The 26,821-nt window shown below is 39.6% G+C and overlaps 1 protein-coding gene across 8 annotated transcripts in view; it reads left to right on the forward strand.

Moving 5' to 3' along the window:
* PAK1 (p21 (RAC1) activated kinase 1) overlaps positions 1-26,821 on the forward strand; it is a 152,381-nt gene that overhangs the window by 115,778 nt on the left and 9,782 nt on the right. For all 8 annotated transcript variants that reach the window (XM_059930743.1, XM_059930742.1, XM_059930745.1 and 5 more), the window contains 6 exons: positions 1,900-2,074; positions 4,494-4,557; positions 7,147-7,195; positions 12,764-12,876; positions 22,887-23,004; positions 26,609-26,708. In XM_059930743.1, the coding sequence (XP_059786726.1) occupies positions 1,900-2,074; positions 4,494-4,557; positions 7,147-7,195; positions 12,764-12,876; positions 22,887-23,004; positions 26,609-26,708 (619 nt within the window). The remainder of the gene's footprint in view (positions 1-1,899; positions 2,075-4,493; positions 4,558-7,146; positions 7,196-12,763; positions 12,877-22,886; positions 23,005-26,608; positions 26,709-26,821) is intronic.

A 26,821-nucleotide genomic window follows, 5' to 3' on the forward strand; every position in this document is an offset into this window, starting at 1 on the left:
GCTTCAAAATTGGAGAGTTCTCAGGATATCTCATATTGGTATTTTTTTTGTTTTACAAGTATGTTCATTTAAAAATTTTTCCCACTAAACCACGAACTCCTGTGTGTGTGTGTGTGTGTGTGTGTGTGTGTATACACACACACACATATACATATACACACACATATATTTATACAAATACATATATATATGCAAATACATATATATATGTATGTATTTGCAGTGCTTAACATAGCTCTTGGAAGGTTTTAGAAAGGCAGTTAGTACTGAATGAATTGATAAATTTGATCTTGATAGCATTCCTTTCTAAAAAGACATTGTTAATTCCTAATTTATAGAAGAAGAAGCTGAGATTTAGAGAGGTAAATTGATCTACCCAAAGTCTCTAAGTAAGCAAAAGAGCTAGAACTGAAAGCAGGTAATTGACCCCAGGTCCAGGTTGTATTCCAACATAGCACAGTGGCCTTTTTATGTGAGCAGACCTGTGCTGGGAGCCAGAAAAAGAGAATTTTAGAGAAGGAAAAGGCAGGGTTCGTGCCCTTAAGGAGGCATGTCAAGAGAACTAAAGGAGGAGGAGAAGGCATGAAAGTACAGGTTTAGGTGCCAGGGATATAATTTGTCTACATGTACAAGAATAGAAAATTAAGAAATCATTACGCTGGAATAGTCAGGAAAGAAGCTGTAGTCTCTGATCTCAGTGTCTTGACTTACTGCTATTTCCACTATGTGGAAAGTTCTCTCCCTTTTCTACCTATTACAATCATGTTCATCCTTCAAGATCCAGCTGAAGAATCCTATTTATTTATTCATCGATTCATCAAACATTTTCCTGAATGCTTGCTTTCTGTTAGGCAACTGGTTAGATATAGGAGCTCAGGGATGAATGACACAGATTCCCTGTTTTCATAGAGCTTATAGACTAACCAAAAATTTGTTGTGATATTTTTATGAAAAAAGGTGATAAATGCCTTGATGCATCTCCTGGGGAAAGGCAGTATAATGTATGATCACTTCTTCTGTACCTTAATAGTATACAGTTTGCTCGTATCTTCTGACATTTATCCCTTTTGCCTTTCAGTTAGGACTTTCTCCAAGACTTCCTTCACAGGAATAGTGGATGGGGCAGCATTTTGTACAGCAAGGCAAAGAATAGATTCTCAGTAAATGTTTAGTAAATGAATGAATAGGGAATATAATAATATTTGCCAAAATTTGAAGGCTTAGTGTCTTTGGGTGTGATGTTACTCATTTCACACATTAATTAATTTATTACCACAGCAGCTCTATAAGATAGGTATCACTAACATCACCATTTTACAATTGAGGAAACTAAAGCATAGAGAAGTTAAATAATCTGCCCAAAGTCATACAAGGTAAGAATAAGAGTTGGGATTTAAGTCCAGGCAGTCAGGTTCCAGAGTCTGTGATCTAAATGACTACACTGTTACTGCCTCTTAAAGAAGAACAATTGCAGTTCCTTCTCTGTGAGGGTTCAGGATTTAAAGAGGCAGTAACTCAAATGAAGATAATGTTGTGTTGTATTAGCCATGGGAGGTACTATGGGAATACAGGATATTCATTTCAGCTTGGGAAAGAATAGAATTTTACAGATGAAGGGGATTCCCATCTAATGATAGAATGTCCTTTAAACTATTTATAATGAGAGTTGTCTAACTTGTACTGAATATCTTAAGTGCTCAGACTCTCACTAACCCTTGTTGTGTATAGTGAGAGCAAGGAAGGCCATTCCATCCTCACAGCCTGAGTATAGAGGAAGAGTAACATAGATTTTGACCTAGGAGAAGGGATGAGTTTACTGGGATTTGTTCTTCTGTGGATGTTCTAACACACACATCTAAGAGAGACTGGCCTTGCCAAATTTTTGCACCAACAATACAGGTATACACACGGTCCGTGATTGAACCACTTCCTATTACTCCAACTCGGGATGTGGCTACATCTCCCATTTCACCTACTGAGAATAATGCTACTCCGCCAGATGCTCTGACCCGGAATACTGAGAAGCAGAAGAAGAAACCTAAAATGTCTGATGAGGAGATCTTGGAGAAATTACGTAAGCACTTTCCAGGTTTTTGAATTTCCCTCTGGTATGTGACTGGTCAAGCACAAAGGTGGAATTCTATTGCTATAAAGATCTCGGTTCTGCGCTAGGTGTATGTGGCTGGCTGGCTGTGCTTTATATCTTAGCCAGACTGTGCTTCTCTTCACCTGTCCTTGCACCCACCTCCTCTGTCTCACCAGCCCTGATTAGATGCAACATTAGGATGGGAATGTGATGATAGTGTGGATAGCCCACTTCAAGGGCTAGAAATCACTTACCACTAGGCATGGGTTATGGAGATGACAAATAGCTTTTACCTAGTGAATAGTCTGGAATGTTGTGTTGAGAAAGACTGAGGCCTTGTCTAAACCTGGTGGGAAAGAGTGCTATGTTGATTATTGATGTTTCTGTTGACAGAAGACGGATCTGCCATCTTGGCTGAAGGAAAAGAAGTAAGGGAAACTAGCATTTTGTGAGCCTGTGCTATGTACCAAATGATAAGCAAGGCATTTTCTTGATTTTTTTTCATTTACTCCTCATTTTAACCCTTGAAGACAGACATTATAATCCTCATTTTTTGCAGTTAAGGTACTTGAGGCTAGGAATGCTAAATACTCTGCGAAAATTCACACAGCCAAGAAGTGACAGAGCTGGGGTTAGAGCGCAGCTTGTGCTCCTGTAATCAGAACATGCTGTTTCTTGCAGTCAGGTGGAAACTTCCATTTTACTTTTTTTTCGTGACCAGAAATATTAGGGTAGCTTGTTTCTCTTTTTCAGTAATCTGCAGGAGAATTCATATGAGAAGAAAGGACTGGGTTGGTCTGTAGGCTTGGAAGAATCATCTGACAAGGCCTTTGATTTATTCTTTGAACTTATCTACTTCTAAAGAGGATTTGATGTGACTGATTTGGTCAAGTCTGCACACTGGCATTGCTTTTTAAAGCTGACGTTTCTGGTTCCTCCGCTTAGCAGCTCTTGATTTTGTCCTGATAATTCTTACTTGACTTTTTAAAAAAATTTCGCTCTTTTAAAAGTTGCCCTTGCCCAGAGCCCTTATGAAATGATGAAATAAGAAAAGCCACTTACCTAGCCATCTGTTTACTCTTGTATGTATTCTATTTCTCTGAACCAGATTTTTTTTTTAAACAGTAACACTTAGAACATAGAATTATGGGAAGCAGACTGGCCTGGGAGTTAAGGACCCGTGGGTTGAAGCACAGCCACTAACTTGCATGTTGGGCGATTTCCTACTGTTCTCTGGGCCTCCTATTTCTCATCTTTTAAATAGGGATGTTAATACCTGTCTCATTTGTAAGTCAGATGAAATAATGTATGTGAAAAGTACCAAATCCTAGTAATTGGTATTAGTGGAAAGTGCTTTGGACTGGGAGACCAAAACCAAGCTCCTAATCTTAGCTCTGACACCAATTTGCTGTGTGACCTTGAGGGGAAGTATCTTCCTTTCTGTGGGCCTCAGTTTTACCATCTCCAGAATACTTTTTTTGAAACTGTCAACTCTCTCATACCTATGTGTCTTTGCACTTGAAGTACTTTCTGTTGTAACCCTTTCTTGACTTTCTCTCCCTGGCTAATTCCTACTAACCCTGTAAAAATTAGTCCAGATATCACTTCCCTTCTGAAGCCTTTCCAGTCTATATTTTTGCCTCTTTCTGTATCACCACAATTATTATATTTTCATGGAACTTTATACTTATTGTTTGTCTCCTCTGAGATTAGAGCTTCTTTTTTTTTTTTTTTTATTCTTTTTATTTATTTATTTTATTTATGGCTGTGTTGGGTCTTCGTTTCTGTGCGAGGGCTTTCTCTAGTTGCGGCAAGTGGGGGCCACTCTTCATCACGGTGCGCGTGCCTCTCACTATTGTGGCCTCTCTTGGTGCGGAGCACAGGCTCCAGACGCGCAGGCTCAGTAGTTGTGGCTCACGGGCCTAGTCGCTCCGCGGCATGTGGGATCCTCCCAGACCAGGGCTCGAACCCGTGTCCCCTGCATTGGCAGGCAGATTCTCAACCACTGTGCCACCAGGGAAGCCCCGAGATTAGAGCTTCTTGAGAGCAGAGACTGTCTTAACTGTGTCTCATCTATCTCTTTATTTGTTGCATTCAACATAGAGCTTAGTACATAGTAAGTGAGCATGTTAAAATGAGTAAATGTCTATCGAATGAATGAATTTTAAATGAATGAATAACTTTTAGGAGTTTAGAATTGGATTAGAGTACTATGAATAAAAGCGGTAAGGAGATGAAACTTCTGGTTGAAACTTAAAGAGGGAAAACTAAGGACCTGCTTAGTGTGGTTTTTAGGTATTGGAGATAGTTCTTTAATCCTTTCCAGCTCAGCATTTGGGGAAATATGGGGCCTATTTTGTATGTTGATCTGGGAAAAACTGATTCATGTTCTCTGTTTCTTTCAAAGGGAGCATAGTGAGTGTGGGCGATCCTAAGAAGAAATACACACGGTTTGAGAAGATTGGACAAGGGTTAGTAGGGGCATTTTCTTCCCTAGAAAAATGACTTAAAATTGTGTGTGCTGGTATATATGATTTTGCTTTTGTTTTGTCTCTCATAAATCTTGTTCTTCTTTCTCCACCTCACCCCTCACCCATCTGAAGGTGTTTTGTTAGGCTGACCTCAGGTTTACAGAATTATGTTTAATATGTGAGATGTGCCATTAGCTGACATGGTTGCTAAAAATATACCTGTGGTGAGGGTGAAAAACCCATTTATTTTCTTAGCACAAAACCTTCCCAAATTATAGCTCTGCTTTTCCAGATTAACCCCGTTTACCTGATGCTGAGACCTACCAGCACTAATATGAAATGGAAGACTCAGAACTGCAGACTCTTCTGCTAGTATAATGGGATCTGTTTTTCTAGTGGATGCCAGAATTCATGTCTCCTGCTCTCTGATTCCTTCTCTGCATCTTGTATACTGCCCTCAATGTACTGAACTCAGCAAATCTTAACTGAATTCCTGTTAGGTGCTAGGCACTGTGAATACAGCTATGAATCAGTCTCTCCCTTCGGAGACCCCATGTCTACAGAAGGAGAGAGTCAAACAAAAAATTATAATATACTGTGATAAGTCTTAAAAGTGGCCATTATTTTGAGTAAGAGAAGCCAGATACAAAAGAGCACATGCTGTATGATTTTATTTATATGGAGTTAAAGAACAGGCAAAACTAATGCTAATATAAGTCAGAATAATCATTGCGTCTGGGAGGGGAGTGTTGATTGGGATGTGGCAAGAGAGAACCTTCAGGGGTGATCGTGATGGTGAACATGTAGGTGTGTACATATTGAAAAATCATCAAGTTGTATACTTGAGATTTGTGCAGATTACTTTAGGTAAGTTATACCTTCGTATAAAAAAGAAAAATAATAAGATTTCTACAGATATACCCGATTAGCTAAAATTAAAAAGAAACTGAAGTGTCTGGCTTGTAGAAAGCTCTCAGTGTTACTTGAGTGAAAGCATTGTTGTTAATGAAGTCATTGAAGCTTTCTGTTTTAGTTTTCTTTTTTATGCATCCAATAACTTCTGAAATAAGATAAAGTAATGCATAATATACTGATGTTGTATTTGTACAGTATTGTACAGCTTACATCTGTTATTTGCATCTGTTGTTTAATTCAGTCCTCAAAACAACCCTGGACTTGAGTGGATCTCATTTTTTCCTGGTCTGGTGCTTTTGTGAGTCTGAACTGGTGTAAGGTAGTTAACACCTTGAGAAGAAATTGTTTTGCTTGCCTCAGAGTAATCTGGGTTGGTATTTCCTTTAGATAATTACACTGAGATATTAAGAATGTAGCGGCAAGGTACACAGACAAGTGTGGGCAAGTCAGGTCCTATCTCTGGACTTCAGTTTCTTCATTTAAGTGAGAGGGGTTGTGGATTCAGGGTCTTTCACCTCCCAAACTGCTGATGTGTGTGTTCAGATGTATGAGGCCCATAAATAGGCATGATCTGCAAAAGTTTTTTCCCTTGCTTACTTGACAGGTGTGTTAGTGCTAAGGGAGGAATGCAATATGTATTAAGCACCTGTGTTGATGTTTCCACATTCCATGATTTTAAAACTGTACATGGCACACAAATAAGATAAATTAGTACTATTATAATTTTGCTTGTTTTTTTTTTCCCTTTAAGACCTGAAGGTTTTTTTGACCTGGAATTCATAGTCTAATCATATGTCTATTTGAGGCAGAAACAATCAGGAACTAACCAGTGGGCCTCAATAGCTTCTGAGCCTCTGTAATCATGGAGACACAGTCTCAAAATGTCCAGTTCCCCGAGGACTGGGCATATTTGCCCTTTAAGAATGGTATATCTGGTGGGATAGGGGAGAATGGGGACAGGGATATAGACATCAGCTTTATGACAGAAGATGTCTAGAGGTAGGATGATCAGGCAATGGGGAAATAACTGCCAATGCAAAGAATCCCATCCTTGTTTGATTGTCCATATCTTATGATGTCAACTTCCTGACATGTAGCTAGGATCCTAACTAAAGAGTTGTAGTTGGGAAGCTGGTGACCATAATTTCTGTCTTCCAGGCAAACTTACAAGTGACTTTTCCCCCGAATTGACCTGACTTCCCTGGGAAGCATAATCACAGAGCTTGCCTAGAATACATTTTTGCAGTACATAGAATTTTAAGTTTCTTTCAATCGCATCATATAAATCTGACATACTGACATGTAAGGTTACAAATATTGTTGCATATCACTCATCTACAAACACACAGGGTTCATGGTTATAGGCATAAAGTGTGGTTTTTAGTCATTTAGAATGGACATGATTACTTTCCTAGCATTATTCCTAGTATTTCTCTGCCTTTCTTCCTCCGTCCCTCCTTTCTTCCCTCACTTCCTGATGGCCACTAGAGCGTATATTCTCTTTACTACTACATACTGCCTCTCATGAGAGTGGAGTGGGAGAGGCAATGGGGAGGATTATTTTTGCTTCTATTTTTATTAACACTTGCATTGCCAGATTGTGTGTAGAGCTTCACTTGACAAATGTCACTTCATCTAACACCTGTTTTTTTCTTTCCCCCACCTGTTGTTCAGTGCTTCAGGCACTGTGTACACTGCAATGGATGTGGCCACAGGACAGGAGGTAAGTATCCACCACCAACTACTACTCCTTCAGTTCCACTGTTTCTTTTTCCTTTTTGTTAAGTTTTTGCCCTTCTTAGCTCAATAGGGACACTTCTGGTTTCTCAGTATTGCAGACTAGAACTCCTTAACATGATGAGATTTACAGATTCTGGAAAAAGTCATTGTGGCTACAGTGTAGAGAAGAGATTCGGGGAGATAAGAGTGGAGCAATGAGTCAGGAGATTACTGTATAATTCCACGTGAGAGATGATGGTCTGGACCAAGGTGGTAGCATAGTATGAATGGGGAGAAGTGGATGAATTTGAGAGGTACTTAAGTAGATATGACAGAATTTGGTGAATGTGAGGATGGCTCACAAGTGAGTGGTACTAGTAAAGGAGAAAGAACAAAGGAGGAGGTACAGATTTGAGGAAGTTAGATGTTGCCTGAGAGACTTTCTTGTGAAACTGCCTGGTGGACAATTATTTTTACAAGTCTGGTGCTTGGGAGAGAAATCTGATATAGAAGAGATTTAAACATATGTCTCTTGCCTCCCAATCTTGTGGTCCTTCCATTACTCTGTGCCCAGGATTCCAGTAGACATTGAAGTCCTCATTTGGAGGCACCTCTTTGTCTCTCACATTTCATAAGCTGGGAAAGCTCTGATCTTATTGCTAAGGCCTGATACCTAAGATCTTATTTTCAGCAGAAGGAAGCCATGAAGGGAATCTAGAATGCTTGAAGTTTCTTTGCATTGTACTCTTTGGTTGCGGAGCAGGAATGTTGGAAGGTGGGTTGTATATGGGAGTTGCCTGGGGAAGATCTTAGTTCAAAAGACTAATGGGGCTCAGAGCTTAAGAGAGGCACGTCCTGTTCCAGTGAAAACAGAGTTGGGCTCTCCTGAGGGAGGCTACTAGGACCTGCTTGTATATGTTTGGTGGTTGAAACCCCATGGTGTACTGGAGAAGTCATGGTTAATAGGGAAAGCACGTACCTCACTGTGCTCTTGTCAGGCTTTTACAAGTGTCTGAGCCAAATATTGAGGCTCCATCAAGGGTAAGTCAACTTAAAAAAAAAACCAAACATTATTATGTTTGAAGATTTATTAATTGTTATTTGATGTGAGAATCCAATAACCTAGATGTTTACCTTTACTTACTTATAAAACCTTGGGCAAGTCATTTGACCTCCTGAGCCTGAATTTTATTTATTTATAAAATGTGCATGATAACATATACCTCACAAAATGTGAATGAGTTGAGTGAAATAATGCATTTGAAAATATACCATAAACCAAGAATTACATATATATTAATTTTTATTTGTATGTATTTATTCTACAGAATGTTTACTGAACATTTGCTCTATGCTACACTTTGTGCTAAGAACTATGTGAAAGATTCAGGCATTAAAATCGTATATATAAATGTAAGAAACCATACTTTCTATTGTGTACATATAAAACTCTTATAATGCTGACAGGAATCTGTGATAAAATAATGGTAAAGAAGGAAGGATGGTATCATTCTGCTGATTTTAAATATGCTGTATTGGAGGTAGAGATAGAAAAAAGGAGGTTATATTAAATATTAATATTAATATTAAAAAGAACCCTATGAGGTAGGTAATATTATTTCCTTTTTACTGATGAGGAATTTGAGACTCAGGAGTTTAAGTAACTTGTGCAGGGTTGTGCTAATAGCAGTTAGCAAGGGCTGGGTTAGAATCTTTTGATTCTAAAATTTTAACTTGTGCTTTCTGGGTTGCAAGGCCACAGCAGAGCCAAGGTTAGGCACCACGGCCCCTTGTCGTGTTTTTGGCCTCTGGGGCCTCACAGCCCTTGATGGGGGAGGCAGGCTGGTGCTGGCCGGTTCCTGGAAGGCCTGGAGGCTCCATGTGTGAGCAGCTGGCCACAGGAAACAAACTTGACTTCACTATGTGCCTGCCTTGTGGTTACAAAACTATGAATGGAAGGGAGTCCATTAGGGTGGCTAATGCATTGTAGCCAGGAAGGCCTCATTTCCTCCCCCAGGGAGTGTAAATCTTTAGTGGAGCTAGCGAGATACTCTGTGTTTGTGAGCGAGTGCTTATTGGGAGTTATCCAGCTGAGAAGAGGAGAGCTATTGTCTGTCATATGTAAGAAGATTAGCATATTAGTGCTGGAAATCTTCCAGTTACAGATCCAGCAATTAATTTTCAAACTCATTTTTTAGAGGGAATGTGTGTAATAGAAAGAGTAGACTGGAAGTGGCTTTGAAGTCATATGAACCTGAAGGCATTGATTATGACCTTGGGCAACTTTCTTGTAAGTCTTAGTCTTAATTTTCCTCCCTGAAAATGAAGATAATGATTCTTGCTTGACAGGGTTGTTGTTAGGTTTTACAGAGATAATGTCAGTAGAGCACCTAACACAGCACTGGCACAGAGTAGGCATTCAGTAAACAGTAGTGGTGGGAGGATGGTTTGTTTTTGCTGTCATTCCTGCTGAGAACGTTGTCACTTGCTGCTCTGTGCCAGTTACTCATCAAATGCAGTTATGACAATGATTAGCATTTTCATTGTTGTCTTACTGTATTATTTACATTTCTTATGTATGAGTAACACATTGACCACTGTCTCATTTAGTTCTCGAAACAATCCTGTGAGGAGGGGATTCAGGGTTGGGATTATTATCCTCAGTATTGATAAAGGGACCGAGGCTCAGAGAGCTTGTGACTGGTCAAGGTTAGTAAGTGACAGACTCAGCCCCAGAACTTAGGCCCTCAGGGTTCAAGTCCAGTTCTTTTTCTGTTATAGAAGTGCTATCTGCTGTCCTGAATAGGAGAGATCTGATTAGGTGAAGGGCATTTAGCCTAGCCCATAGTTAAGGACTACTGTAAAGAATTCCTGTATTCTTATTTTGGATGATCTGTCCATTGGTGAAAGTGGGGTGTTAAAGTCCCCTACTATGATTGTGTTACTGTCGATTTCCCCTTTTATGGCTGTTAGTATTTGCCTTATGTATTGAGGTGCTCCTATGTTGGGTGCATAAATATTTACAATTGTTATATCTTCTTCTTGGATCAATCCCTTGATCATTATGTAGTGTCCTTCTTTGTCCCTTGTAATAGTCTAGCACAGGGAGATCAGCTCGGTGCTTTGTGACCACCTGGAGGGGTGGGATAAGGAGGGTGGGAGGGAGGGAGATGCAAGAGGGAAGAGATATGGGAACATATGTATATGTATAACTGATTCACTTTGTTATAAAGCAGAAACGAACACACCATTGTAAAGCAATTATACTCCAATAAAGGTGTTAAAAAAAAAAAAAAAAAGAATTCCTGGTGTCCTGCCACCCCCTCTGTCATCCATGGCCTGCCTCTTTTTTCCCTTGCTGCTGCCAGCAGTGACCTCTGTGAGGTTCATAAGCACTGTCTCATCTTCCAGGATGGCCTGAGGAACTGCAAAGGCTCCAGGTCTTAGTATGTTTGTAAGGGCTTACAATCTTAATGTAATGTGTCTTTAGATCAATGTGTTCCTCTTTAGACATTAGAAAAAGCTAAACATCAGCCGTTATAGCAAGCTGCAGCCAGACCAGAAGCCTAACCTGATAGGAGACTCCACTGCAAAGCAATTTCTTCTCACTTGGGGCAGGGAATGGAGGTGATCAAAATGTTTTAAAAAATCATCTCTATTCTTACTGATGAACTGGCTCATGGGAGAAGATTGTCCATACTTGATTGAAGAAATAATAGAATTTGGGGTTTTTTCATAAAAGTTGAATTATTCAACCTCTACACTTCTTGCTGATTCTGGAAAGACTAATTTTAGTTGTTCTGTTAGGTGTTCATGTTCTTGGCTGTTATTTCTAGGGAATAAACATTTAGGAAATAATTTAAAGTCTACTCCTATGGGATAGAGCAGCCTATTATTGCTAATGCTCTTTGTGGTTTAAAAACAAAGTATTTATCAACCCACTGAATTCTGTCTTTTCCTCTTCATTTCTGAAAAGATGTTTTTTTGAGCACCCACTGTGTGTCAGGCCCTGTGCTTGGCACCAGGGATTCTGAGCTTTCAAATGAGCTCTCAAGCTTCTCGAGAGACACACCCTAACTAATCATCATACAATTCAGTATGTGCTGAGTTCCACAAGAGAAGTATAGATATAATCTTATGGGGCTTTAAAGAAGGCAAAAAGCCTATCTGGTTTGGAGAATGAGGTTTCTTTTGGTCTGATACAAAGTATAAAAAGGTTTGGAACACATAAAAACAGTGGAGCAAGATGTTCTAAATGGAGAGAAGCTCAGATTGTAGTATATGAAGGAATACAGTGAGAAAGAAGTAAGATAGGGGTCAGATCATAAGGGCTTCGAATGTTGGGCCAAGAAGCATCTCGAGGCAAACAAGAGCCATTTCTGCTTTGAACAGGGGAGAGAGTCACCAAATGTGTACTGTGGGGAAGATTAATCTGGTTGTGTGTGCAGGATAAATGGGCGTCACTTTTGAGACTCTAATCCTGACTTTGCTACTGAATAGCTGTGTAGGCAAGTCACATATCCTCTCTGAATCACAATTTCCTTATCTGTCAAAGGGGGTCAATAGTAATATTTAACTCATAACGTGTCTCAGAGGATTAAATGAAATACATTTGAGAATACCCTACATAGTACCCGACACATAAAAAAGGACACAAAAGTGCCTTGGAGACTAACGTGTTCCTTAAATTTGTATTATGTGAAAATTTGTTTATTTCTGTAGACAAAAAGCCTGTCAATATCTTTTTCATACATAAACATTAAGGATCCCCTTTTTCTATTCTTTCTTAACCTGGTCAACTCTGATTTATTTTTCCACAACAAGTTCAAAAACTCATCTCCCCTTTATGAAACCTCTGCATTGATAGTGTGAAAGAGTTCTTGGCCCAGTTTTATGTTCCTGTAACACTTTGAAGGGACTTTTGTTATAGCATACCTCTTTTATATTGTGAATTTTAAAAGTATTTTTCTAATATAAGTATTTTATTTAGTAGCAAGTTTGATCTTCACACTTTGGTGCACATGAGAATTGCCTGGAGGGCTTATTAAAGTACAGAGTTTCTGAGGAAAAGGAAGTCCCTATTTACTTGGGCTTGGATTAAGTAGAGATCTAAGAAGGCAGAGAGATGAATGGAAAGATCAGTTTTTAAATTCTTTCACTTCCTCATTTAAATTCTTCATAACTATGTCTTATCCTCACCTCCAGTGACACCAGTACCAATGCCAAGTAATAAATGATCCTTATACTTAGCAAGTGAACTTTCCCATTAAATAGAAAGTTTGTGCAAAAAAACAAAACAAAAAAAACAACCCACAGAATTTCTGATTCAGTAGTTTTATGTGGGGACTGAAAATTTTCATTTCTAGCACATTCCTAGATAATGTTGATGTTGCTGGTCTGGGGACCTCACACTGAGTACCACTGGTCTCCAGAGATGAACTGTGATTTTCCTCAAGGGCTAAGACCATATCTTATTCATTTTTATCTCCTTAGTGTTTATGTCTGGTACTTAGTAGGTGCTCAGTAAATGCTGAGTGACTCTGGTTGTACATTGAATGTACTCTAATTTCAGGTGGCCATTAAGCAGATGAACCTTCAGCAGCAGCCGAAGAAAGAGCTGATTATTAATGAGATCCTGGTCATGAGGGAAAACAAGAACCCAAATATTGTGAACTACTTGGACAGGTATGGAGTGGTAGTCCTGTCAGAGAGATAGGGCCTTTGGGATGGATGGATGGTGGAGCTCTTTGGGGAGAAGGCAACACTAGCCCTCAGAGCTGCCTCCATTTAAGATTCGTCTATGATGCTTGGCTCTCTGCCAATGACCCTGCATGTTGATGGACACCTCTGATTGCTGTACAGTCTTCTGGGTTAGGCTGAACCCTACCACCCTGTAGCTTCTCACAGCTGGTCCTGATACTGTTTGTTCTACCCCAGGGAACGCCTTTAGCCCATCTGCCTGAGTCAAACATGTATGTCTTTAAATCATTCTGCATCTCAAATCTTTCCTTATCCTGCTTACCCTGCTGAGTAACTTCTAGTTTGTCTGCATTCTCTTAAAATGTGGCATTCAGTAGTTTCGTTTGAGATATCACCGGTATGGAGACATTGGGACCCCTCCTTTGTTCTAAACTCTACAGAACTTGATTTGATTTTTTTTTTTTTAAGAGTTCTGTTTCATTGTTGACCCCTGGTAAGCTTGTAGTCAATTCAAATCTCTGATCCTTGTTTGTTGGAAGATTTTTAATCGCAGTCTCGTGTTCAGTGCTTGTGATTGGTCTGGTTTTTTTTTGTTTTTGTTTCGTTTTTATTTTTTTAGTTATTAAGCTTTTAATACATGCTTAGCACCAAGAAAAATGCAATGAGATAGAAGGAAGCATATGGTACACATTCTCCAGTACTTTGAGATCTACTGAACTATACAAGATGGTACATAATTGAGTGCTGAATTCTGCAGATCAAACTAAGAATTCTGCATGTAGTTTAAAAATGACACAACCCTCACAACTCCCGTGGAAGAAAAGTAAAGTATCCATCATGTCATGAAAGATCATAAAATTGGTCACTGATTTTATTGTATCAGATGGAGACTTTAAAATGTGTGACATAAAGAGTAGAATAACATGAGTCAGTAATAAACATGCCTGTAGATTTTAGGCTTCCATTAAACATAATCGGACAAGGGAAGCTGCTTTAAGGCTAAATAATGTACTCTTTTTGCTTCCTCTTCTGCCGCTGGATTATTCTTAGCCCTCTGGTCTATTGTGATTCGCTAAGAATTCTCTTGTACTGCTACTATTGCTCATTAATCCATGTTTGGAATCCCTTCACCCTCTTCTCGATTTCTCCTTTCTTGCCTTTTTGCCTCATTTCATTATTTGCCAACATAGTGAAACAGCTTCATTAAGATAAAGACACTTAGAGGGACTAATTTAACTTTCTGCCTATGATGGCCACTGACTAAGTCACTTGCCACTTAAGGGAAAACCCAAGTTTTGTCTTTAAGCTGACTGAAAATATCCACTGAATTCCTGGCCTTGAGATTCTTTTCCTATTCACTTGCTCATGATTTTTCTTTTTCTTTTTTTTTTTTTAATCAGTCATCAGTTTTATACACATCAGTCTATACATGTCAATCCCAATCGCCCAATACAGCACACCACCATCCCCACCCCACCACGGTTTTCCCCCCTTGGCGTCCATACGATTGTTCTCTACATCTGTGTCTCAACTCTTGCCCTGCAAACCGGTTCGTCTGTACCATTTTTCTAGGTTCCACGTACATGCGTTAATATACGATATTTGTTTTTCTCTTTCTGACTTACTTCACTCTGTATGACAGTCTCTAGATCCATCCACGTCTCAACAAATGACTCAATTTCATTCCTTTTTATGGCTGAGTAATATTCCTTTGTATATATGTACCACAACTTATTTATCCATTCATCTGTCGATGGGCATTTAGGTTGCTTCCATGACCTGACTATTATAAATAGTGCTGCAGTGAACATTGGGGTGCATGTGTCTTTTTGAATTACAGTTTTCGCTGGGTTTATGCCCAGTAGTGGGATTGCTGGGTCATATGGTAATTCTATTTTTAGTTTTTTAAGGAACCTCCATGTTGTTCTCCATAGTGGCTGTATCAGTTTACCTTCCCACCAACAGTGCAAGAGGATTCCCTTTTCTCCGCACCCTCTCCAGCATTTGTTGTTTGTAGATTTTCTGATGATGCCCATTCTAACTGGTGTGAGGTGATACCTCATTGTAGTTTTGATTTGCATTTCTCTAATAATTAGTGATGTTGAGCATCTTTTCATGTACTTCTTGGCCATCTGTATGTCTTCTTTGGAGAAATGTCTATTTAGGTCTTCTGCCCATTGTTGGATTGGGTTGTTTGTTTCTTTAATATTGAGCTGAATGAGCTGTTTATATATTTTGGAGATTAATCCTTTGTCCGTTGATTCATTTGCAAATATTTTCTCCCATTCTGAGGGTTGTCTTTTCGTCTTGTTTATGGTTTCCTTTGCTGTGCAAAAGCTTTGAAGTGTCATTAGGTCCCATTTGTTTATTTTTGTTTTTATTTCCATTACTCTAGGAGATGGATCAAAAAAGATCTTGCTGTGATTTATGTCAAAGAGTGTTCTTCCTATGTTTTCCTCTAAGAGTTTTATAGTGTCTGGTCTTACATTTAGGTCTCGAATCCATTTTGAGTTTATTTTTGTGTATGGTGTTAGGGAGTATTCTAATTTCATTCTTTTACATGTAGCTGTCCAGTTTTCCCAGCACCACTTATTGAAGACACTGTCTTTTCTCCATTGTATATCTTTGCCTCCTTTGTCATAGATTAGTTGACCATAGGAGCATGGGTTTATCTCTGGGCTTTCTATCTTGTTCCATTGATCGATGTTTCTGTTTTTGTGCCAGTACCATATTGTCTTGATTACTGTAGCTTTGTAGAATAGTCTGAAGTCAGGGAATCTGATTCCTCCAGCTCCGTTTTTTTCCCTCAAGACTGCTTTGGCTATTCGGAGTCTTTTGTGTCTCCATACAAATTTTAAGATTTTTTGTTCTAGTTCTATAAAAAATGCCATTGGTAATTTGATAGGGATTGCATTGAATCTGTAGATTGCTTTGGGTAATATAGTCATTTTCACAATATTGATTCTTCCAATCCAAGAACATGGTATATCTCTCCATCTGTTTGTATCATCTTTAATTTCTTTCATCAGTGTCTTATAGTTTTCTGCATACGGGTCTTTTGTCTCCCTAGGTAGGTTTATTCCTAGGTATTTTATTCTTTTTGTTGCAATGGTAAATGGGAGTGTTTCCATAATTTCCCTTTCAGATTTTTCATCATTAGTGTATAGGAATGCAAGAGATTTCTGTGCATTAATTTTGTATCCTGCAACTTTACCAAATGCATTGATTAGCTCTAGTAGTTTTCTGGTGGCATTTTTAGGATTCTCTATGTATAATATCATGTCATCTGCAGACAGTGACAGTTTTACTTCTTCTTTTCCAATTTGGATTCCTTTTATTTCTTTTTCTTCTCTGATTGCCATGGCTAGGACTTCCAAAACTATGTTGAATGATAGTGGTGAGAGTGGACATCCTTGTCTCATTCCTGATCTTAGAGGAAATGCTTTCAGTTTTTCACCATTGAGAATGATGTTTGCTGTGGGTTTGTCATATATGGCCTTTATAATGTTGAGGTAGGTTCCCTCTATGCCCACTTTCTGGAGAGTTTTTATCGTAAACTGGTGTTGAATTTTGTCAAAAGTTTTTCTGCATCTATTGAGATGATCATATGGTTTTTCTTCTTCAATTTGTTAATATGGTGTATCACATTGATTGATTTGCGTATATTGAAGAATCCTTGCATCCCTGGGATAAATCCCACTTGATCGTGGTGTATGATCCTTTTAATGTGTTGTTGGATTCTGTTTGCTAGTATTTTGTTGAGGATTTTTGCATCTATATTCATCAGCGATATGTCTGTAATTTTCTTTTTTTGTAGTATCTTTGTGTGGTTTTGGTATCAGGGTGATGGTGGCCTCATAGAATGAGTTTAAGAGTGTTCCTTCCTCTGCAATTTTTTGGAAGGGTTTGAGAAGCATGGGTGTTAGCTCTTCTCTAAATGTTTGATAGAATTCACCTGTGAAGCCATCTGGACTTTTGTTTGTTGGAAGATTTTTAATCACATTTTCAATTTCAGTGCTTGTAATTGGTCTGTTTATATTTTCTATTTCTTCCTGGTTCAGTCTTGGGAGGTTGTGCTTTTCTAACAATTTGTCCATTTCTTCCAGGTTGTCCATTTTATTGGCATATAGTTGCTTGTAGTAATCTCTCATGATCCTTTATATTTCTGCAGTGTCAGTTATTACTTTTCCTTTTTCATTTCTAATTCTATTGATTTGAGTCTTCTCCCTTTTTCTCTTGATGAGTCTGGCTAATGGTTTATCAATGTTGTTTATCTTCTCAAAGAAGCAGCTTTTAGTTTTATTGATCTTTGCTATTGTTTCCTTCATTTCTTTTTCATTTATTTCTGATCTGATCTTTATGATTTCTTTCCTTCTGCTAGGTTTGGGGTTTTTTTGTTCTTCTTTCTCTAACTGCTTTAGGTGTAAGGTTAGGTTGTTTATTTGAGATGTTTCTTGTTTCTTGAGGTAGGATTGTACTGCTATAAACTTCCCTCTTAGGGGCTTCCCTGGTGGCGCAGTGGTCGAGAATCTGCCTGCCAGTGCAGGGGACACGGGTTCGAGTCCTGGTGTGGGAAAATCCCACATGCCGCGGAGCAACTAGGCCTGTGAGCCGCAGTTACTGAGCCTGCGCATCTGGAGCCTGTGCTCCGCAACAAGAGAGGCCGCGATAATGAGAGGCCCGCACACCGCGATGAAGAGTGGCCCCCACTTGCCGCAACTAGAGAAAGCCCTCGCACAGAAACGAAGACCCAACACAGCCATGAATAAATAAATAAATAAATAAATAAACGCAAAGTTTTAAAAAAAAAAAAACAAAAAACTTCCCTCTTAGAACTGCTTTTGCTGCATCCCCTAGGTTTTGGGTCATCATGTTTTCATTGTCATTTGTTTCTAGGTATTTTTTGATTTCCTCTTTGATTTCTTCAGTGATCTCTTGGTTATTTAGTAGTGTATTGTTTAGCCTCCATGTGCTTGTATTTTTTAGATTTTTTTCTGTAATTGATACCTAGTCTCATAGTGTTGTGGTCAGAAAAGATACTTGATATGATTTCAGTTTTCTTAAATTTACCACGGCTTGATTTGTGATCGAAGATATGATCTATCCTGGAGAATGTTCCATGAGCACTTGAGAAGAGCGTGTATTCTGTTCTTTTGGATGGAATGTCCTATAAATATCAATTAAGTCCATCTTGTTTAATGTATCATTAAAACTTGTGTTTCCTTATTTATTTTCATTTTGGATGATCTGTCCATTGGTGAAAGTGGGGTGTTAAAGTCCCCTACTATGACTGTCAATTTCCCCTTTTATGGCTGTTAGCATTTGCCTTATATATTGAGGTGCCCCTATGTTGGGTGCATAAATATTTACAATTGCTGTGTCTTCATCTTGGATTGATCCCTTGATCATTATGTAGTGTCCTTCTTTGTCTCTTGTAGTAGTCTTCATTTTAAAGTCATTTTGGGGCTTCCCTGTTGGCGCAGTGGTTGAGAGTCTGCCTGCTAATGCAGGGGACACGGGTTCAAGCCCTGGTCTGGGAAGATCCCACATGCCGCGGAGCAACTAGGCCCATGAGCCACAACTACTGAGCCTGCGCGTCTGAAGCCTATGCTCCGCAACAAGAGAGGCCACGATAGTGAGAGGCCCGCGCACTGCGATGAAGAGTGGCCCCCGCCTGCCGCAACTAGAGAAAGCCCTCGCACAGAAACGAAGACCCAACGCAGCCAAAAATAAATAAATAAATAAATTAATTAATTAATTAATTTTAAAAAATTTAAAAAAAAAGTCATTTTGTCTGCTATGAGAATTGCTACTCCAGCTTTCTTTTGATTTCCATTTGCATGGAATATCTTTTCCCATCCCCTCACTTTCAGTCTGTATGTGTCCCTAGGTCTGAAGTGGGTCTCTTGTAAACAGCATAAGTATGGGTCTTGTTATTGTATCCGTTCAGCCAGCCTATGTCTTTTAGTTGGAGCATTAATCCATTTACATTTAAGGTAATTATCGATATGTATGTTCCTATTACCATTTAAATTGTTTTGGGTTTGTTATTGTAGGTCTTTTCCTTCTCTTGTGTTTCCTGCCTAGAGAAGTTCCTTTAGCATTTGTTGTAAAGCTGGTTTGGTGGTGCTGAATTCTCTTAGATTTTACTTGTCTGCAAAAGTTTTAATTTCTCCGTCGAATCTGAATGAGATCCTTGCTGGTTAGAGTAATCTTGGTTGTACCTTTTTCCTTTTCATCACTTTAAATATGTCCTGCCACTCCCTTCTGGCTTGCAGAGTTTCTGCTGAAAGATCAGCGTTAACCTTACGGGGATTCCCTTGTATGTTATTTGTTGTTTTTCCCTTGCTGCTTTTACTATTTTTCTTTTTGTATTTTATTTTTGATAGTTTGATTAATATGCATCTTGCCATGTTTCTCCTTGGATTTATCCTGTATGGGACTCTCTGTGCTTCCTGGACTTGACTGACTATTTGCTTTCCCATATTAGGGAAGTTTTCAACTATAATCTCTTCAAATATTTTCTCAGTCCCTTTCTTTTTCTCTTCTTCTTCTGGGACCTCTATAATTCGAATGTTGGTGCGTTTAATGTTGTCCCAGAGGTCTCTGAGACTGTCCTCAATTCTTTTCATTCTTTTTTGTTTATTCTGCTCTGTGATAGTTATTTTCACTATTTTATCTTCCAGGTCAGTTATCCGTTCTTCTGCCTCAGTTATTGTGCTATTGATTCCTTCTAGAGAATTTTTAATTTCATTTATTGTGTTGTTCATCATTGTTTGTTTGCTCTTTAGTTCTTCTAGTCCTTGTTAAATGTTTCTTGTATTTTCTCCATTCTATTTCCAAGATTTTGGATCATCTTTACTATCATTACTCTGAATTCTTTTTCAGGTAGACTGCCTATTTCCTCTTCATTTGTTTGGTCTCGTGGGCTTTTACCTTGCTCCTTCATCTGCTGTGTGTTTCTCTGTCTTCTCATTTTGCTTAACTTACTGTGTTTGGGGGTCTTCTTTTCGCAGGCTGCAGGTTGGTAGTTCCCGTTGTTTTTGGTGTCTGCCCCCAGTGGGTATGGTTGGTTCAGTGGGTTGTGTAGGCTTCCTGGTGGAAGAGACTGGTGCCTGTGTTCTGGTGGATGAGGCTGGATCTTGTCTTTGTGGTGGGCAGGACCGCGTCTGGTGGTGTGTTTTGGGGTGTCTGTGACCTTATTATGATTTTAGGCAGCCTCTCTGCTAATGGGTAGGGTTGTGTACCTGTCTCGCTAGTTGTTTGGCATAGGGTGTCCAGCACTGTAGCTTGCTGGTCGTTGAGTGGAGCTGTTAGCTTTGAGATGGAGATCTCTGGGAGAGCTTTCGCTGTTTGTTTTTATGTGGAGCTGGGAAGTCTCTGGTGGACCAGTGTCCCGAACTCGGCTCTTCCACCTCGGAGGCACAGGCCTGGCACCCGGCCGGAGCACCAAGACCCTGTCAGCCACACAGCTCAGAAGAAAAGGGAGGAAAAAAAGACAGAAAGAAAGAAAGAAAAAAATAAAATAAAGTTATTAAAATAAAACATTTTTAAAAAGTATTAAAAATTAAAAAGTAATAAAAGAAAGAAAGAAAGAAGAGAGCAACCAAACCAAAAAACAAATCCACCAATGATTACAAGCGCTAAAAACTGTACTAAAACAAAACAAAACAAATCAAAAATACGGAGAGACAGAACCCTAGGACAAATGGTAAAAGCAAAGGTATACAGACAAAATCACACAAAGAAGCATACACATACACACTCACAAAAAGAGAAAAAGGAAAAAAAAATGTATGTATATATAAAAAAAAAAGAAGAGGAAGGGAGCAACCAAATCAATAAACAAATCTACCAATGATAATGAACTCTAAATACAAACTAAGATAAACATGAGACCAGACACAAATTAGATGTAGAAAGCAAACCCCAAGTCTACAGTTGCTCCCAAAGTCCACCGCCTCAATTTTGGGATGATTCGTTGTCTATTCAGATATTCCAGAGACGCAGGGTACATCAAGCTGATTGTGGAGATTTAATCTGCTGCTCTTGAGGCTGCTGGGAGAAATTTTGCTTTCTCTTCTTTGTTTGCACAGCTCCCGGGTTCAGCTTTGGATTTGGCCCCGCCTCTGCATGTAGGTCACCTGAGGGCATCTGTTCCCACCCAGACAGGACAGGGATAAAGTAGCAGCTGATTAGGGGGCTCTGGCTCACTCAGGCTGGGGCGTTGGGAGGGAGTGGTATGGAATGCGGGGCGAGCCTGCGGTGGCAGAGGCCAGTGTGACGTTGCCACAGCCTGAGGCATGCCATATGTTCTCCCAGGGAAGTTGTCCCTGGATCACGCCACCCTGGCAGTGGCGGGCTGTATAGGCTCCCGGGAGGGGAGGTGTGGATAGTGACCTGTGCTTGCACACAGGCTGCTTGGTGGCTGCAGCAGCAGCCTTAGCATTTCATGCCCGTGTCTGGCGTCTGCACTGATAAACCGTGGCTCGCACCCGTCTCTGGAGCTCATTTATGCAGTGCTCTGAATCCCTTCTCCTTGAGCAACCCGAAACAGTGGTCTCTTGCCTGTTAGGCAGGTCCAGACTTTTTCCTGGACTCCCTCCTGGCCAGCTGTGGTGCACTAACGCCTTCAGGCTGTGTTCTCGCAGCCAACCCCAGTCCCCTCCCTGGGGTCTGACCTCCGAAGCCTGAGCCTCAGCTCCCAGCCCCGACCCGTCCTGGCGGGTGAGCAGACAAGCCTCTCGGGCTGGTGAGTGCTGGTTGGCACTGATCCTCTGTGCAGGAATCTCTCCGCTTTTCCCTCTGCATCCCTGTTGCTGCGCTTTCCTCCGTGGCTCCGGAGCTTCTCCCCGCCGCCCCCACCCCGCCCCACGTCTCCGCCAGTGAAGGGAAAAGTTTGTGGAAACTTTTCCTCCTTCACAGCTCCCTCCCAGAGGTGCAGGTCCCATCCCTATTCTTTTGTCTCTGTTTTTTCTTTTTTCTTTTGCCTACCCAGGTACGTGGGGAGTTTCTTGCCTTTTGGGAAGTCTGAGGTCTTCTGCCAGCATTCTGTAGGTGTTCTGTAGGAGTTGTTCCACATGTAGATGTATTTCTAATGTATTTGTGGGGAGGAAGGTGATCTCCATGTCTTACTCCTCCACCATCTTGAAGGTCTCTCCTAGGTGACGTTTTTGTTTATCACATAATAGAGCTGAGTGATCCAGTGTCTGAGTGAGACTATCAGTTTTAACTCATGTCAGCCCCATAATCTCTCTAGGGATACAGTACTAATTGGGAACCCTTGGCTTCCAGAAGCAGCTTTGGTTCTGCAGCCTTTACTGAATTTATTCCATTCTTAGAATCAGAGACATTCAAAATGGAGATCATTGTCAGCATAATGGCTATGTGTATAAAACTCTACAGCTTTTCAATGGCTCTTATAGTCAATACTTCATTTTGCATTTACAATTATCTTTTATTTTACTCATTGAATTATTCAGTCAATATTGACATCTACTGTGCCACACTTTCTGGGAATGGAATCTTGAACAAGACCCAGTATGGGTCTCATGGATCTCAAATCTAATAGAATTCTAAAGGAGGTTTAGTGACTTTCCCTAATATTGGTAAGATGGACTCCAAATCCCATCTTTGTCAAATGTTTGGATGCTCTCTGCTTTCATGCAGAGAGGTGTGGGAATCATGCCTAATTTTAGGAAGTACTACTTTGTGTTGTGATGAAATAATTTTATATCTTCAGCCTAGTGATTGTAGTTCTGTCTTTTGGGGCTTCACAGAACAGTGTGCTTTGTTTTCCCCAGGAGAATCCTTAAGAGATGTCAAGTTAGTTATTCTGTCCCACAGATTCTGCTTTTCCTTAGAAAAAAGAACCCTAGACTCTTCCAGAACTGAGGGAAATGCACAGTCACTCTGGTATATGCTTGTCCTTTGAAAGCCACTGCTATGGTCCAGTGTACTCTATTCCTTCTCACCCTTTATCTTTACTCCTACAGTTACCTCGTGGGAGATGAGCTATGGGTTGTCATGGAATATTTGGCTGGAGGTTCTTTGACAGATGTGGTAACAGAAACCTGCATGGATGAAGGCCAGATTGCAGCTGTGTGCCGTGAGGTAAGGCAAGTGGCCAACCAGACTTGAGCAGGACATGGCTTCCATATCCATATATCTCAAAGTTCTGCATCTGATGGAATCTCAGCCTGGGCACTGTAGAGGTGGGAGAAATTAGTTGTACTCTCTCCCATCATCCTCTTTTTATACCTGTTTTTAAAGATTACTATATCTGAAAGTTAGAAAGTTCCAAAATATATATATATACACACTTATGTGTGTATATGCATAATCACGCATAATTTCAACCTCTTAAAAATAACTACATGAACACTTATTTTCCTTTACCTCTTTTATATGGGTATATATTTTAATCATATTTTTATTCTGCTTTCCTACTTTATTCATGTGCTATGAAGGAAATAAAGTAGAGTAAAAAGATGGTGACAGAGGAGGTACTATTTCAGACAGAGTAGTCAGGGAAGGTTTTGCCATATATTTGAGTAAAGATCTGAATGGTATGAAAGAGTAAGCCAAGCAAAAATCTAGGGTAAAATACTTCCAGGCAAAAGAAATAGGAAACAAAGCTTAAATAGGTATTCTTCTCTCTCCTCATTGCTACTATATGTCTCAAGTCTGTAAAATGCTTGTGTAAGAAAGGAAAATAAATACCTCTGCAAGGCCTCCATGAAAAGCGTGTCCTCAGGGGATAGCCACATTTTCGTTAGAGCAAGAAGATGAGGGGAGTATTAGAAGAAGTTGAGCATATTGGGTGCTTTGCTGATAAGAGACTGGAACTTTCTGATAGCCTAATAATAGAAAAGTTTGGGAATGAGGGAGAGTAGAAGATTTAAGTGATTAGAAGATTAGGTTCAGAGTTTTATGGGGATCAGTATGCTTGGGTTTTGATGATGCAAGATTTGGAGGCATAGCGATGTAGTTTTATATTAATATTAGGAAAGATAAAGTCATGTGAAATCAATACTGTCCTAGAAAATATGATCACCTTTTCATTAAAAACCCTGGGATTTAGAACACATAAACACATAGGTTAATGGAATTAACACAGGCCTGGGAGTCTTAGGAGATCTGATTTCTTTTCTTTGCTGTACCACTAAGGCAGTGTTTCTCAACTTTTGTTTCATTATCTTCCCTCCCCCACCCAGAAGCCTTTTAAGACATGTTTGCCTAATCACATTCCTTTCATGAAATTTGATACCATGAATAAACTGTATATCTGTTTATATACTGGGGACCTTTGGAAAACCACAACCATTGTAATATCTAAGATGTTTTTCAGTCTCCCCAGGGACTGACTTTCACTGGTTGAAATACATGCAGATGTATGCTTGGGGAAATCAATAAGCCTCAAGTGATTTATCTTAGAAATTGCAACATTCACACTGTATATGCCTTAGGGGTACCATATGGATCAAAAAGCATTTGGAGAAACATTTAAATGTTAACTAAATAGGTGGCATTACTATTATCCTTAAGTTCTCATAGAGATAGTTCCCCTTTCTAAAAATACCTTTATTGAGATATAATTCACATACCATATTATTCACCCATTTAAAGTGTATAATTTAATGGGTTTTAGTATATGGAGTTATACAGCCATCACCATAATCAATTTTAGAACATTTTCGACACCCTAAAAAGAAACTCCATATCTATTAGGAGTCACCCCCCCACCCTCTTTCCCAGCCCTCCCAGCCCTATGCAACCACTAATCTATTTTCTGTCTCTATATATTTGCTTGTCCCAGGCATTTCATGTAAATGGAATCATATAATATGTGCATCTGACTGGCTTCTTTTGCTTAGCATAATATTTTGAAGGTTCATCTGTGTTATAGCATATGTCCTTTTACTAGCAGATAAGATTCTGTTTACTTATGTTTACATCAATTGATGGACATTTGGGTAATTTCCACTGTTTGGCTGTTGTGGATGATGCTGTGAACATTCACGTACAAGTTGTTGGTTGGATGTATGTTTTCATTTCTCTTGGGTATATGCCTAGGAGTGGAACTTCTGGTCATACAGCAACTCTATGTTTAATATTTTAAGGACTGGCCAAAATGTTTTCCACAGTGGCTGTACCATTTTATATTCCCACCAGCAATGCATGAGGGTTCCAATTTCTTGAAATCATCCTTTTTGTTTATAATTTTTTAAAAATTAATTAAGTTTTGGCTGCGTTGGGTCTTCATTGCTGCGCGTGGGCTTTCTCTAGTTGCGGCGAGTGGGGGCTACTCTTCATTGTGGTGCATGGACTTCTCATTGCGGTGGCTTCTCTTGTTGTGGAGCACGGGCTCTCGGTGTGTGGGCTTCAGTAGTTGTGGCTCGTGGACTCTAGAGCACAGGCTCAGTAGTTGTGGTGCACAGTCTTTGTTGCTCCGTGGCATCTGGGATCTTCCTGGAGGAGGGATCGAACCCATGTCCCCTGCATTGGCAGGCGGATTCTTAACCACTGCGCCACCAGGGAAGTCCCTGTTCATAATTTTTTACATCCAGAGGCCAAAGTGTCTAGCCTCCTTAGGAAAGCAAGTCATACATTTCCAGGGAAAGGCCGCTTCTGGATATTGGTTTGTTTTTAATTTAGCCATTGATATGTTCTTAGAAAGTGAAGTATTAAGTTGAGAATATTTAAATAGTATTTCTAATTGGTTTGCATTTTTAGTGTTTTTTAATCACTGGAAGCCCCTAAAATTTTAGCTTTCGGTTATGAACTTAAACTAGTAGATTTAGTAGTAACTCTGAGAGTATCTTTTCTGATCCCCACATTTTACAGATGGGGGATAGCCAGTAGCCCAGAGGGAGTAAGAGATTTGTCTGGAATAATATTGTTGGTCAGAACCATGCATTTTCATTGTTCCATTCAGTCTCTGTGTTACTCATTCTGCTTGCTAAGTCTGGGTGTTTTCCAAGGTTCTTTTCTTTCTCCTCTATCTCCTATAGCATTTGCCAGTTCCAACCATTACCATAACTTAAAAAAAAAAAAAAAAATCACCTCTTCATGAATGACTTGTAAACGTTTATTTCAAGTCCAGCCTCTCTACAGAACTCAAGATTCACATCTGCAGTGGCCTACCAGACATTAGTCTGCAAATGTTTATAGGAATATAAAAACCAGCATGCCCCAAACAGTACAAATTTATCTCCTCACCAAAATAAGATTATCCTCCTAAGTTCACTGCTTCTAATATCATTTCCGTTTGTCTAGTTTCCCAAATGTGACTCTTATTTGTCACTTTCCTCCAGTTTTTTCATTATGAAATCCTTTCCATTCTTCCTCAGTATTTATTTATTTTTTATTGCCTCAGGTTCTTTGTCAAGGTGCTGATGTTCTGTAAACAACTCTAAAATACTTTGGAGGAACTCCTGTAGTTAAAGAAAACTATTATAAGCTATGTTGTAATACGATATGGTCAAGTATATTATAAGAAAGATATAAGGCAGCATGGAGTGTTAAAAGAATGCTTAGCTAGGAGACAGGAGACTAGGTTCCAGACCTGCCTCTTCCACTTATTTGGAGTAAGTCCTTTTACTCACTGGGGCCTCACTTTTGTTATCATCAAATGAGCAGGTTGGATTAGCGATTTTCTGTAAGTCTTCATATTGTATGTCCTTTCTTTCTCCCTCTGCCCACACCACTTCAATAGTGCCTGCAGGCTTTGGAGTTTCTGCATTCGAGCCAAGTTATTCATAGAGACATCAAGAGTGACAACATCCTGTTGGGAATGGATGGCTCTGTCAAGCTAAGTGAGTAGGAGTGGTAATACTTCTCTTCCCTGTGGGACCCTGTCTCCTCTGGGATGATAATCATATAAGAGTAGCTACAAGACTCACCAGGGAATCTGTATTTCCTTGGATAT

The sequence above is a fragment of the Balaenoptera ricei genome, chromosome 8 (genome assembly GCF_028023285.1).
Source record: "Balaenoptera ricei isolate mBalRic1 chromosome 8, mBalRic1.hap2, whole genome shotgun sequence".
Taxonomy (NCBI): domain Eukaryota; kingdom Metazoa; phylum Chordata; class Mammalia; order Artiodactyla; family Balaenopteridae; genus Balaenoptera; species Balaenoptera ricei.